We start from the raw sequence: 14162 nt of genomic DNA, 5'->3' as shown, positions 1-14162 counted from the left end.
GTTTTTCTTTGGCTCCAAAGACTATTACTTCAGTTTTGTTTTTGTTTAGCTGGAGAAAATTTTGGCACAACCAGTCATTAATTTCCTCAATGCATTTACCAAGAGCCTGTACAGGGCCTCGGTCTCCTGGTGACATTGTGATATATATTTGTGTGTCATCTGCATAGCTGTGATAGTTTATTTTGTTGTTCTTTATAATCTGTGCCAGTGGGAGCATGTAAATGTTAAACAGAAGAGGTCCCAAGGTGGAACCTTGGGGAACTCCACATGTGATACTTGTCTGCCAAATGTGAAGTTACCTATTGATACAAAGTATTTCCTGTTTTCTAAGTATGTTTTGAACCAGTTTAGTACAGTTCCTGAAAGACCTGTCCAGTTCTCCAGTCGTTTGAGTAATATGTTGTGGTCAACTGTATCAAATGCTGCACTGAGATCCAGTAAAACGAAGACTGACATTTTTCCACTGTCTGTATTCAGACATATGTCATTAAACACTTTGGTCAGAGCAGCTTCAGTGCTGTGGTTCTGTCTAAAAACCTGACTGGAAGGCATCATAGCAGTTATTCTCTGTTAAGAAGTAATTGAGCTGTTGAGAACCTGCTTTTTCAATGATCTTACTTAAAAATGGGAGATTTGAGATCGGCCTGTAGTTGTTCATTTGTGTCTTGTCAAGATTGTCCTTTTTTAGTATAGGTTTAATTACAGCAGTTTTTAGTGGTTCTGGAAACACACCTGACATTAAAGAAAAGTTGACGATCTGTAACAGGTCTGACTCTAAAGTCTTTGAGACCTTTTTGAAAAAAAGATAAAATGGAACCACGTAGAAAGCCAGGGTATAAAAAAGACAGGCCTGACAATGCACAAAATTTCAAACTCTTTCTTATTCATCAGCGGTTAATGGGGATATGGCTAACACATGCTTATAGCCTACAGGCTGTTATGATGGCAAATTATGTCAAACACAATGATATGGGGGGACTCAGACACGGTGTACGCAAAAGCACATATGCAATCATTTTTGAGTAGCACATGTGGGTGTAAGTGTAACAATCTGCTGTCACGACACACGTAAAGTGTATTAATGCATAACCATACATTTATATTCTGCTTTCATGAAAGGTTTTCTCTCTGAATTGTAATTGTGCAACAATAAAAAAGGTCTTCTGCAGATTCACACATGTATGCAGCCCGTGAGATCTTTTTTGGATTAAACCTCCTTGACAGCCTCCAATATTTTTATTTGAAAAAGAAACTTCTTCTAATCCTTTGTTGCTCTACAATTTTAGAATGAGATGAATGAGCTTCCTGTTCTTCATTCAGAGTGTTGTGCACCTTTTGCCTTACCTGGAGTTTGGAAGTTGATGCGTCTCACCTCCACGGGGTCTGTGGGGTGATGGGGTGTAATGTCTGCGTTGTTCAGCAGACATTTCGTGCGTGGCTCCGACTCTTTTCTTTTGTGGCTGGACAGTAAGTCAAACATAAAGAAGAAAGAGGGGAAGACGTACAAAAAAAAAGACAAAAAAAAAAGAAAGAAAAAGAAAAACAACTTTAACGCACACTTGATCCAGCACAACAGATCCCATCCTCACTATCTACTCAGTAACTCTGACTGACTGGTAGCTCAGTCGGTCAGAAAAGCTAAGACTGAAGCAAAATCAAGGACTGGGAAGCTGGTAACATGTATCGAGTATGAACAAGTCTCCTTCACTCTCACTAATTAAGGGCATTTTGTGCTGAGGCAGGCTATTTTGTCTTGAAAAATGCATTAAATCTAAGTAAGACTAAGCCTTACCTGTCGGGTTTGCTGTTTCCAGAGAAAGCAATAGGAGTCAAATAAATATATAAAGATGGTGAAAACACAACACACAAGGAGAAAGGGAGATGGGGAGGCAAGAAGAGAGATAAATCAATAGAGAGCAGTTTAAAATTCACAGGGGTCGCTGCTGGGCTCGCAAAAAAGCGAGATAAAGCTCATCAGCATTGGGAGAAGTTGTGTGCATGAGTGCAAGTGTGTGCACGTGTCAATGAGTTGGAATGAGTGCGTATTCAATGAAATGTGTAAGTAAGCGCATACATTCGAGAGCCCTGCATTTGTGTGTCTGTGGATGTGTGCGTGCATGCGTGTGTGTGTATGTGTGTGTGCGAAGGGTGCAGATACAGATAGGAAAGGGGAATGTCAGGGCCAAGGGCAGTCCTGGGAAACACTATTCACCATGGAGAGATGGGGGAGATGGGAGAGTGAGGTGGAGTGAAAGAGAAGAGAAAAAAGAGAGAGATTCAAGGAGAGATGTTACTCTCCCACTAACCATTCAAGATGGAGGTAAACCAAGGTCAGATAGTCACGGATCATCTGACAGTAGCGAGCCCTGCTCATGCTTCTCACACCAGTCCTACCCCCTTCTAGATAATTCAGGGATCTTTCCTGGTATGTAGGGCAACCTCTTGCAACATTGTTCTGTTTGGATTTGCAGCCCCTGAGGCTAATATCTGCAGCTAACAGTAAAAAAGGGCGATATACTGACTGCATGTGCATTTTCCAAAGCTCGAAGCTACAGAGAGTTCACTTAGTCTTGACTCAGAGGAGCAGAGGTGTTGGGGCTTTAAAGGCAAGTTTGATCTCCATTACAGTAAAAAAAAAGATCACCCAGTTTTTAATCTAGTAGTTTAGTCATTACTAACATTATTATTGGGTAACTTAGGCAACACTAGAAAAAGTGCTTGAACACTAGAATTCGCAGTTCTAATTTCACATCCAGACTCTGACAATATGTAGGAAAAACCTTTAGTTATGATACTGTAACATGATAGCTGCACTCCTCTATAATGCGTATTACTTTTTATGTGGTAGAGATCATACTGGTTTCATGGTTTGTGTCCATTTAGAGGGAGGGCAGTGGCACGCTCACTAGAATCACTCCAGTCCTGTGATAGAACATTTCTATCCTGTCCCTTTCATGACGACAACAGCCCTGTCCACGTTCTATTAACCAACATCAACAACAAACGAAGCAACACATTTTGGATGAATGCTTTACCAAGGTCTACTTTTGGCACCACACCTTTATTTTATTGTTCCCTTGAATTTATCACCCTTCCTATACTCGCTGTGAATAAACACTTTTGACATCTACTGACTGACATATTCTTTCTACTAGCCGAGCACCATCTCAAAGAATCTCCTCCTCTCTTCTTTCTCCAACCAGCTCACTTCCCACGACCATCTTTTTTTTCCACAAAAAAAAGTTTCATATTTACATGCAACTGTGTTTTTGGGACTTTGAATATCATGCTGCCATGAAAACATAATAAGACCCTCGTTCAACATGCCTCCTAGCATGCAATCATTTAAGATAGCCCAATTCCCCAGTTTGACTACAAATAAGGGGTTTGACATGAAATGACAAGAAAAACCAAACTCTAAACTTCACATCTATTTGAGGTTCTGACATCTTTACACACAAGTTTCACCACAAACAGAAATTCCCAAGCCAACTCACTTTTTATACAGAAGAATGGCGATGACGATGCAGATAATGAAGACAACAGCCAGGACGGGGCCCAACACCCATATGAGACCATCTCCAGCGTCTACTGGCAAAGGGTCCACGACCAGCTCAGGAGTCACCACCGTGTCGGTATATGGGCTTGCTGCAAACATTTTCTGAACAGAAACAATTTTTCGCAAAGATTAGCACAGCGCATAAAACCCAAAGATACAAATTGAACAAACTGAATTGAATACTACAAGAAGCATAAATGTGTTAGGTTTAGATAAATCAGCATTCAGAGATCCACTATTAACTGAAGAAAACCGCATAATTAAATCCACTCTGACAAAAATTCGACTGAACTGTCTTACCCCGCTAGTGGCATTGAGTTCAACCAGCAGGAAGAAGACATACTCCTGGCCAGGTTCAAGAGGCTTGTTCTCACAGTTACTGTGGCGGTTTTCAGATCCTACTGTGAAGCTAGCGGGCAGTTGCCTGAAGCAGGCTATGATGTAGGGTTTCTTCTGGTCCAGCTGACGGCGTGAACGGCGCTTTGGATTCACCTCCCTCAACAGCTGATTGACGTAAAAAGGTTTTATTGTACTTCTTTATGTGTGAGAGGGTGTGTGTATTTTTAAAATTTTGGCAGATCAAAGACTAAATATAGAGAACATTCAAGTCAGACCTAATGAGAGTTTCTGAGTGCAGAAAGTGTTTATAATGTTAATGTTTTTTAAATACAAATTTAAACAAAACAAGAGCTATTATTTAAGCACAAAAAATGACATCAATTCAATAAACTGGAAATAAAAAACTGCAATATGGCAGCAGTACAAATTTTCAAATACATAAGCAGTGGGTCTCTTGAATAAGTGGCTGTTTTGTAGAAGGTCTTGAACTCTTCCTGAGATCAAAGAAAACAATCTGTAGGTGTAACTGCAGACTTAAGATTCTAAAAGCTTCAACATTTCTGACAATGCTCCATGCAACCATGCAACCCTTTCCCCTACATCAATCCTCTCTCATTCAGTTTAGACTGCAGACAGAGGCGGGCACTAAGCAGAGGGAATGTGTGTAATCCCAAATCCAATAGGGATGGCTGCTGTTGATCTGGTGCTCAAGGTGACCTCGAGCTATGGTTATGAGTAGGAGAAGACTGTGTAATTCTCTCTTCTGCATGCTTTGGGGGGAGGGGGGGGGAAATTAGCATAGCTGAGATTTACTTATGTCTGTGTTCTGTGTGCCTACATGGGTACATGATGTGCACAATGGGGACAGAACATGCAAACTACTGTTTATGTACAATGATGCAATTTTTGCAATTTTGCCTCTGTATGTCATCACAGTTTATTTAAAATCAGGTAGTCAAGAAGTAACTGAAATGACTTTCAGCTTTAACAGTGAGAAGCCACCAAATCCAAGTTTAACACTTGGAATCGACTGCAGATCTCATATTTGCTTAATTTTTCTTGGAATAAGAATGTAAAAATCTGACCAGCCCATTAAACTGCTTGTCAGTCCATTGTCCATTTACGTTTGAGCCTCTAAAAATGGGGGAATATGTGTATATATGCCTTGTTAAATCCCTTCAATTATAGATGAAAGTCTCCAATTTAATCATGTGTTGGCTGGTTGTACAATCCACTGTGGTGGTATACAGAGCCAAAATGACAAACAAACAAACAAACAAAAAAACAACTTGAAAGCTTATTGTGTGCGCTACCTCTTCTATGTCTATCTCATCAGGGTTTTTCAAGTCTTTAACAGTTCCTGGGGTCTTCTTAAGCGGCACCACTACTACGTAGAAGTTCCTGTGAACACAGCATGAAAGCACAATAAAGATTTGATTTTAATAAACAATCCTTTAAGATTGTAACAGAATTTACATTAAAAATGGCCTCACACTCAACACTAAATTGACGTGAAAATTCGGTTCTCTCAAAGGGCCTAGCAACTACCAGCAGTCCACGTCACATACTCATTACCTAGTGATCTCAACAGATGTCACGTCAGATTTTAAGAATGTCAACATTTAAACTTTTTCAATTAATTCAATTCAATTTTATTTATACAGTGCCAAATCACAACAACAGTTGTGTTGTGTCGTGTCAAGGCGCTTTATATTGTAAGGTAGACCCTACAATAATACGTACAGAGAAAAACCCAACAATCATATGGCCCCCTACGAGCAAGCACTTTGGCGACAGTGGGAAGGAAAAACTCCCTTTTAGCAGGAAGAAACCGCCGGCAGAACCAGGCTCAGGGAGGGGCGGGGCCATCTGCTGCAACCGGTTGGGGAGAGAGAAGGAAGACAGCAACCCCTAACCCTTCAAGACAATTCAAACAGAGCTCGCAGATGCTTTTAGCCCTCAAAACTCACTTGACATCCTTGCTGTCAAATGATGGAAAGGACATGGTGAGCGCGGTATCCGAGTTACTGTAGATGTCCAACTTGGGTTTCCTGGTCAGCATGAGCGGCGCTGTCCTGGCTATTACCCGATGTCTTTGCCCACCATTTATGCTTTCTTGACAGATCGCTGTGAACTCATAGGTGGTGTTAGGTCTTAGTCCAGTGACGAACACCTTCAGCTGCCTGGCATCCACATCCATCTTCTGGCGGTTATACTCAATCTAGGATTAGAGTGATAGTCGATCAGCAGATTGGTGGGGGAATAGAGAGTAAAAGAGGAAGATGGCTTAGTGGTAACTCATGTCACTGAAATATGACAAACTGAATGACAGTTTTCAATTGAATTCAACTTCAAGGATGCTAAATTACACAGTGGGAATGCTTTACAACATTATACTCACAGTGCATTTATACGGGGACCTGCTTTCAGAAAACTTCCAAGCAATGACCACTGTGGACTTGGTGGCCCACTTTACAGTGAAGTTCTTTGGAACATCTGTTGAGTGCACAAACGCAAGAAGAAGAAAAAAAGAAAGAGGGTGTATCATAAGTGAATGGACCATTTTTACATCAGAAAGAAAGGGAAACAAATAAAGAAACCTGATTTTGCGTTTTTGCTTTTTTAAAAAAAAAAAGAAAAAAAAAAAGGCTGTTCTTCCCCTGCAACGTTCCTCTGGGTAGGAAAGTGAGTGTAACGGTGAGCTGTGATTGGCTGTGAGAAGGGCAACGCGATTGGTTAGGACACACAGCACGTAAGACTCATGGACAACAAACCCATGGAGCACAAGGGTGTACCTACTGGCTAGCCATCGTGGGTAGTGCCAACCCAGCTCATCATTATCTTTGAACCACGAGCATTTGATGATTAACAACTGACCCATGCGGTCCCAATGCCAACTGATCCTACACCTCTACTAAGTCTGGGTTGGCGCTACCAACGTGATGCCGTGTAGGCAAAGAGACAAACCCAAAACATAGCATGCTAACAGTCCTTAGCGGTGCATCTGTGGGATGCCATGCCACAAGCTGTCCTGTCAAAGGACAGGGGGACGGGGGATGAGGTTCTGGGAGAGGAAGGGAGTTAGGAAGGGCAGAATATCTTAAACCAAAAATAAAATAAAGAACCAAAATGAGAGATTTGCAATTTTAGAAGTCCACACTTACTCTCAAAGTGACTAGATCTGATTGAGATCCTACCTTGTTTGTAAACTGGGGATGTGAGATGACATTAGCTGAGTGACTGTGCTTGGCAACAGGCTGCAAGAATGACTGAGAAGAGTGTCTGACCAAATTGCACTTACCTTGAAATTCTAGGCTTCTTTCCTCTTTCTCAAAATGACTGACTATAACTTACTGACTTATCTTTTACCTGATTTGGGTTAGTGAAGTAAGTATCCCACGGCAAGCAATTTAAATATCAATGTTTCCTCTTTCTTGAGGAGAGGTGGAGGTGGTTGAAGGAGGGGGTGGGCAGTTTTTGTGTTGTTGCAGATTATTTATAGCCAATTTCCAACCCCCCGCCAACTGGGTTGGATAACATAGACAAACAGGCAAGCCCTACCTGCTGGATCAAAGGCCACGGTCCGATACTGGATAGGTGGGCTGTAGGGCCCTGGACCTACACTGGTGTGTGCACGTATTTTCACGTCATATGCTGAGTTCGGTTTGAGGCTGTTGAGCACATAGCTGGAGAGGCTGGGGGGTAAGTGGAGTTCCCGTGGAGCTTCTCTGGTGCCAGCTTCTTTATAGGCCAAAGTGTACTCTGTGATTACCCCATTCCTCTCTGCCAGCACTGGTGGAGACCAGGACAGCTGCACTGAGCAGCATGTCACATTGGAGCCCTCGTTAATTTGTGGGTATCCCCCTGGCGTATTCTCAGGCACATTGAGTTCTACCACAGCCTCTTCCCCAAAGCCACCCCTGCTCTTGGCAGAGATCTTAAAGAGATAAATTGCCCCCCGGTGAATGTTGCCCACAGAGTACTGCCGCTCTTGGGGAGCAAATTCCAGTGTGGCCAAAGGAGAGACATCTTTTCTGCCAAACTGGAGCCGGTAACCCTGCAGGTCCATGCCATTGGTTAGATCTGGAGGATCCCAGCGAGCCACGGCTGATGTCTCTGAGTCCTGAGCCACTGACAGATAGGGCGGACCAGGTACTGCAGAAACAAAGAAATAAAAAGCGTGATGTCTTTGCATTGCAGTTTTATGAGACTGCACGTTTTTTAAATAAGAGACACGAAAATGGTACATATGGGTGAGCGTTGAGAGTCATTCATGACATATAACCATCGTTTATGTTCAATTTTTCCTTCAGCTATAGGAGTTATGTTTTGTGTTATAGAAAGTGCACTGAGTTTTTGTACTGTGTAGCAAAATCATCAACACTGTTACTATTGATACAAATAGTATACGACGGAAGCATTTACAAAGGATGGTAAAAACATAGCTGGATCAGATACCGCACATAAAACAATGTCTATGTGTCCAAGGTAAAGATCAAGATGAACAAAACTCGGGGAAATTGTTTGAACTTACAGTCAATAAGCTAACAAAGTGAGTTAGAAATGCAGAAGATCCCCAAAACGCTTAAATTCCTAAGTGATGGCTGTACCCATTACCATTTCATGATACATGGAAGCTGAAGCCAAAAATCATTGCATTACAGCAAAGCACCACTAAAACTTTAAGCGAAGAACAGCGCCTTGTTTGTCTCTTGTTGTAAAATGGATGATCTACTCTTGGGGTCCAGACACTATTCTTCAGAGTGGCCCAGTTTTGCTGCTCTTATGGATGACACACGTCTCATCCTAACCCTCCTTTTAAGGTCCCATCACCGAGACAGCGGCAGCAGCAGTTATGTGAAGCCTTTAGTTCTCAAGCTGCTGTCAAAGCTTTGTGAGAGATGAGCGTGGCTGATTTGCACTTGAGCCCCATGTAAATAGATTCTAGCTTCCTCGCTCATCTTCTGATCTATGTCCTTCCCTCCTTTTTCTGAGAAACAACAAATTTTCTCAGAAAAATTGGGGCCGGGACAAACAACTGGCAAATGTTATAAGTATTCTATTATAGATACACATTGTTTTATGAATTTAAATCCAAATGCATTACTTTAGTATTAATAAAGAAAACAAAGGAGGCAATGAGACACGTCAGCTATGAAATTAATTACATGTATCTACAGTAGTCAGACAGAATGATGAGTTACAGTCTCCTGCATACTGAAGACTCAAAAAGCTTGCCGATTTGTTTGGCAAAGTTGGCCTGCCGAAAAACTGTTTGATCCTGCATAAATTTATTAACAACTAAATAAACTGAATGCAAATTATTAAATGTGGTTGCAGGTGTTATGTACTTTTCATCATTATCTTATGCAGACATAATTATGCCTTCATTTGCTTTCTTCAGCTAACGCTTGTTGAGGCTAATGCTAGATGAATTCAAGCTGAATTCACCCCCGCACCCACCCCTTAATCATTGCATCCTGTATCTTTGTGCTTGATGGACACTCTGAATTTTCTGTGCTGATGTGTGTCAGCCTATTGGCCCTGGTTTCCAGCCAGCTTCATCTCCTATATCGCCATTCCAGCTGCACATAGAGCTATTTGGCTTGTTGCCCAGTGTAAAGTAAAGTAATTTGGAGAAGCCAACATTAGTCTGAGGCAACACTACTGCCTCTCAGTGGAGCAGTATCATCGTGCAAATGTGTCCGTGTATACTGTATGTGTCTACATATAGTTTATTGTGATAAGATGTAAGTTTTGTGCACACAGTAAACACACAGACACACAAACAGAGCCTGGAAAGAGAAGAAAGAGAGAGCGAGAGGGACAGAGAGAGAGAGAGAGAGAGAGAGAGAGAGAAATCCACTTCACATACTCTCCTTCCTCTGCGCTTATTATTCATTTCTGTTTGCCAATGATTTTCTTTCTGAAGACTGTTGCTAGAGGAAGATGGAGGTGAGTGGGTAGATGGCGGCTAGTCAGCTGAGCATTTGCCGGTAATGGAAAGGTGGGGGCGGCGAGTGTTGGGTGAGACAAATGCTTCTAATACTCCCTGGCTACATACTATAGCTCAGCTTGGTGTCATTTGGAAACCCACTCTCCCTTCATGATCACTGCTAATCAAGAAAATAGAATCAGGGAGAATGATCCTGCAATGGCGCAGCACGTGTCTTCGATTCTCTGTTTTTGTGCTTCGCTTCGAAGTTCAACAGGCTGCCATATGTATCCATTACAGCCTGTGTACCCCAAAACGGTTTTATTATTTGTACATTTTAAACTGGGGCCTAGTGCACACTGGGGAGAGGGATCACGGGTACTGAGCCAGCAGATTGGTGTAGAGAGGGGGAGGAGGGGTGGGGGGACTGCTCATGGTGTGGGCTGAGTGTGTGTGTGTGCGTGGTGCTACAGGGAGATGATAAAGTCAACAAGGGCATAGTGAGGGGTTGAAAAATGAGTGAATGAGAGATGATGAAGGTGACTGGGGACAAGGCGCAATCAGCTGCAAAGAGGGCCCAACAGGGATATGAGGAGGCAGAAACGTGTGTGTATGTGTGTGTGTGTGTACATGAGCGATTCTGGGCTTCCAGGACACTTTGATTGTCCCTCTCCACCTCTCCTCTGTGTCACCCTCCTTTTACCCACAGTCCCTTTTTTCTTTCCAATTTCTTTACTTTACTTCTCCCTTCGCACGATGTCCAATTCCCACTCTCATTTCCTAACTTCCTCCTCTTTCCACTCTTTGACCATTTCAGGGTTGACCCTGGTTCAGTTTCTCCTTGTGGGCCTCCCTGCACATTTCCCATTAGGCCACCATATTAACAGAATACTGTTGATACTTACTCAGTCTGACTCAGAAGGGGACGATCAGGTTTCCTTCTCATTTCCTACCTCTCTTGTGCACGTCAGTCACGCATACGCAACTTTGTAAATGCTGAAAGGTCATGTAAAATCTGTCTCTCTGATCTTTATTTTCCCTTTGCTTCTTTGAATCCTATCTGCCTATATTTCAGGGATTCATGGAGAGTAGTAATTTGTAGGGTGGGAAATGTAATGGAGAAAGAAAAGCAATAAATTTCACTTGGCCCATTCGGAGAGAAGGAGCCATTAAAGAAGCAAGGAGAAAAAGAGCTCAGCAACCTTTTGCATGATGCATCAAGTACTGTGAGGTTGGCCTAAGGGAGTTTTAACCAGTTAAGATGTTACAAGTGGGGGATACCCAGCAATCTTTAAAGCTGTAAATAACAGTGTTGTGGCTGATTTGATCTGAATCAATACCCATCCATACTTGCAATGCAATTTATAAATAATTAAAATCAAACTTAATATGATTTAATCCATCCATTTGAGTGGATCACACCACTCAAATGTTTGGTACCTGGTGATGCAAAATAACAGTTTTCCCCCTTGCTCTATAGCCTCTTGGGATCCCAAGCTGATATTTTGAGCAACTTGGCGCACAGCCTACCAATAAACAACTGTGCCTCTGTAGCATTATGTTTTGACTTTGTTCGACTCTTATAATGAAGTCTTGACTATTTTTTTTTGTTTTTAGCATGTGAGCAAGAATGAAAGATTTAAAGGACACAACCATTTATTGTTGGCTGTGGTTCGGTGTATTCCTCAAAGGAAGAGTTTTAAAAATATGACTCATGAAAAGCCACTTTTCAAACCTAGCTTTCACTCAGCAAACAAAGAGAGATTCAGCCACAGAATAAATGTTGTTCATCTGTGTCTCACAAATAGGTATGGAACTCCAGTTTTATCCAAGTCAGACAAAATCCTGCTTCAGATCCTTTTTGATACACCAAACTACCAGAGAGGCTGGTTGGAAAGTCTAGAAGATAAAAAGCCTTGGCCATTGATGTTACAATTTTTTTCTGAAGTGGCAAGAAAAAACATGCCATTGTTGTCATGACGCACTGTATCGAAGCCTTTATGTTACATAAAAAAGACTAAGGCTATGACATCTTCTTTAGGTAACTGCTCTCCTCAAGTGCATTCATGAGAAAAAAAAAAGATTTTAGAAGAAATTGCACAAGTTACAAGTTTTTTAAATATTTTTAGAGGACGTACAATGTGGGAGAATATTAAATTGATTTACAATACTCATTTGAAGTGTGCCAATTTATGAGTGAGTTCACACAAGTGCAAACCACACGAAGGAGTGGTTGTTTCAACAAAGAACATCTGTTTTTCATGGTGAAGAAGAAGAAAACATCTTATATTTGGGTTTATAAGTTCCTACAAGTTGGGATCCATTTTTAGTGTGCTTTTTTGATGAAAAGTTTCTATGAAAGTTTGTGTTTTGTTTAGTTTTGTAGTTGAAGAATGTACAATGTTACAGTTACAGTGTTGTGCAAAAGTCTTGAGACACCCGCAAATTTCTTAATATTTGAAAAAAAAGGCAAATCAGTCATGAAGATATAGTATATGAGGCAAAAACAGAATTTTAAAGATGCTAAAAAAAGTCAGTTGCTTTTCTGCGTTCATAATTCCACCACTGGTACCATGACAGAGCCTCCGCCATGTTTTACAGATGCCTGTAGACGCTCATTGTTGTAGCTCTGGCATGACCTCCTTCATTACATATTGATGTCGATTTGAACCAAGTTGCTCAGCTGTCTGTGTAAACACAACACTGTTTCATCCCTTGAGATAGGTGTCTGCTTTATGCTTCAATGATTTATAGTTCAGTGTAAAGTGTCTTACTGAACAACACCAAAAAAATCTTCTACAAAATGGTCAGGTAATTAGTGAAATGAGTGAAAAAGCAGACCTTAGGAAAGTCTCAGGAAGTATTGCTTAAGAACACTTTAAAAATGAAAAGGAAGTCTGGGTACATGGAAACAAAATCTCAAAAGCCCAAAGCAGGGCTTCTTGATTAGTCCACTAATACCATAATATAATCATATGAGACCGTCCTCTGTAATTGAATGTACAGACACTGTGAACTGTGTATAATCTGATGATTCTGTCACCTGTTCTCATGTTGTCTGAAGTTTTTGTAATTCAAAGATGTAACTATTCAATTAGTTCAGCTTGCTCTGGAGGAAAAAAACAACAAAAGAAAATTGCCTTGAAAATTGCCAATGTCCCAAGCATCCTAACAGTGCTTGGGACAAGAAGGACATCTGCTTTACCTCCAAGAAAGCCTGTTTTTACTTCTTTCCCCCCACACCCCCATCTCTCACCTCTTACCCTATTCTATTTATCTTGGCCCCTGGCATAAACTAGTTCTTTAATTCAATCATAATAAAAAGGAGAAGCTTTCCCTTCGAGGGACAAACAGAATTGCTCTGGAATGGCGCATCAGTCAGCCAGTCCTGACAGAAGGATGGAGAGTGACAGCACTCGCTCAGGCCCCTTTGGCAGCGCCATGCTCCCTGACACCTGTAACACACACTTGTCACGAGATGGGACACACGTTAGGTTGTGAAAATGTGTTGTGTGTACAGGAGCGTATGACATACCACTCTACAGGTCTGCACATATCGTTACAGGCGAAAGAATCAAATCCTGATAAAGATTCAGCAAAGCAGAAATACTGCGTTTTTAAAATATCTATGTGAAGAACTTCTGAAATAGAAGATAGATGGGTGGATGGATTTAAAGCTATTTGCTTTTGGGGGGAATGGAAGGGAATGAGAGCATGGACTGAAAGACACCAGCTTTATCAAGATATAAGCATTTTTTTGAACATTACTCGACCATTACACCACCTTGTCCTTTGTCTTTTTGAGTCTTCTGACTGTTTTGTAAGGTAATTCTGAATGTAACCCCAAGATCAGAATTTAGTGCCTGCACTTTTTTTTACATCCTGCATGCCAGCCTAACTGCTCTTCCTTCATTCTGCCTTCTGTCGTTACTGATTGGACAGTGCCCCAGTCCTGTGCTCTCATCAAGCTGCAGCAGTAATTCTTCCACCTGCTTCAAAAGTACAGCCAATCTGTTCTTCCAGCCAGCCCTGATTTAGGTTTTTTTTTGTGTCCCTGTATATATCCAGTGTTTTTGTTACTTGTAGCTTAGAACACATTTTGAGCATTGAATGTATTCAACAAGCTTAGTTTTCTGCATGTCAGCTAGTCTAGTGGTTGCTAGAGGCTCTGTAACCTACTTCATTGTTGCTTGCAGCCACTGTCTATTTCCTGGAGACCAGACCAGGTAGTAAAGTCCCATATCAGACACTGAACCAAAATCCAGGAAGTATTTTAGTTTAGTAGTGCTACTGCTTTGTTGTAATTTTGGTTTGGTTAGACAGTGAATG

At 41.4% G+C, this 14162-nt stretch overlaps 1 protein-coding gene across 17 annotated transcripts in view; it reads right to left on the bottom strand.

Moving 5' to 3' along the window:
* Window positions 1–14162, bottom strand: part of ptprsa (protein tyrosine phosphatase receptor type Sa) — a 233836-nt gene that overhangs the window by 41818 nt on the left and 177856 nt on the right. For 10 of the 17 annotated variants that reach the window (XM_063495076.1, XM_063495088.1, XM_063495075.1 and 7 more), the window contains 8 exons: window positions 7460–8053; window positions 6300–6394; window positions 5869–6119; window positions 5212–5299; window positions 3860–4063; window positions 3498–3661; window positions 1793–1804; window positions 1345–1460 (listed from right to left, as the gene is read on the bottom strand). In XM_063495076.1, the coding sequence (XP_063351146.1) occupies window positions 1345–1460; window positions 1793–1804; window positions 3498–3661; window positions 3860–4063; window positions 5212–5299; window positions 5869–6119; window positions 6300–6394; window positions 7460–8053 (1524 nt within the window). The remainder of the gene's footprint in view (window positions 1–1344; window positions 1461–1792; window positions 1805–3497; window positions 3662–3859; window positions 4064–5211; window positions 5300–5868; window positions 6120–6299; window positions 6395–7459; window positions 8054–14162) is intronic. The other 7 variants (XM_063495085.1, XM_063495087.1, XM_063495086.1 and 4 more) reach the window with 2 other exon arrangements.

The sequence above is a fragment of the Pelmatolapia mariae genome, linkage group LG15 (assembly GCF_036321145.2).
Source record: "Pelmatolapia mariae isolate MD_Pm_ZW linkage group LG15, Pm_UMD_F_2, whole genome shotgun sequence".
In the NCBI taxonomy this organism is placed as follows: Eukaryota; Metazoa; Chordata; class Actinopteri; order Cichliformes; family Cichlidae; genus Pelmatolapia; species Pelmatolapia mariae.
Note: the sequence above shows the minus strand (reverse complement) of the source record. Positions and strands in the feature narration are given on the sequence as shown.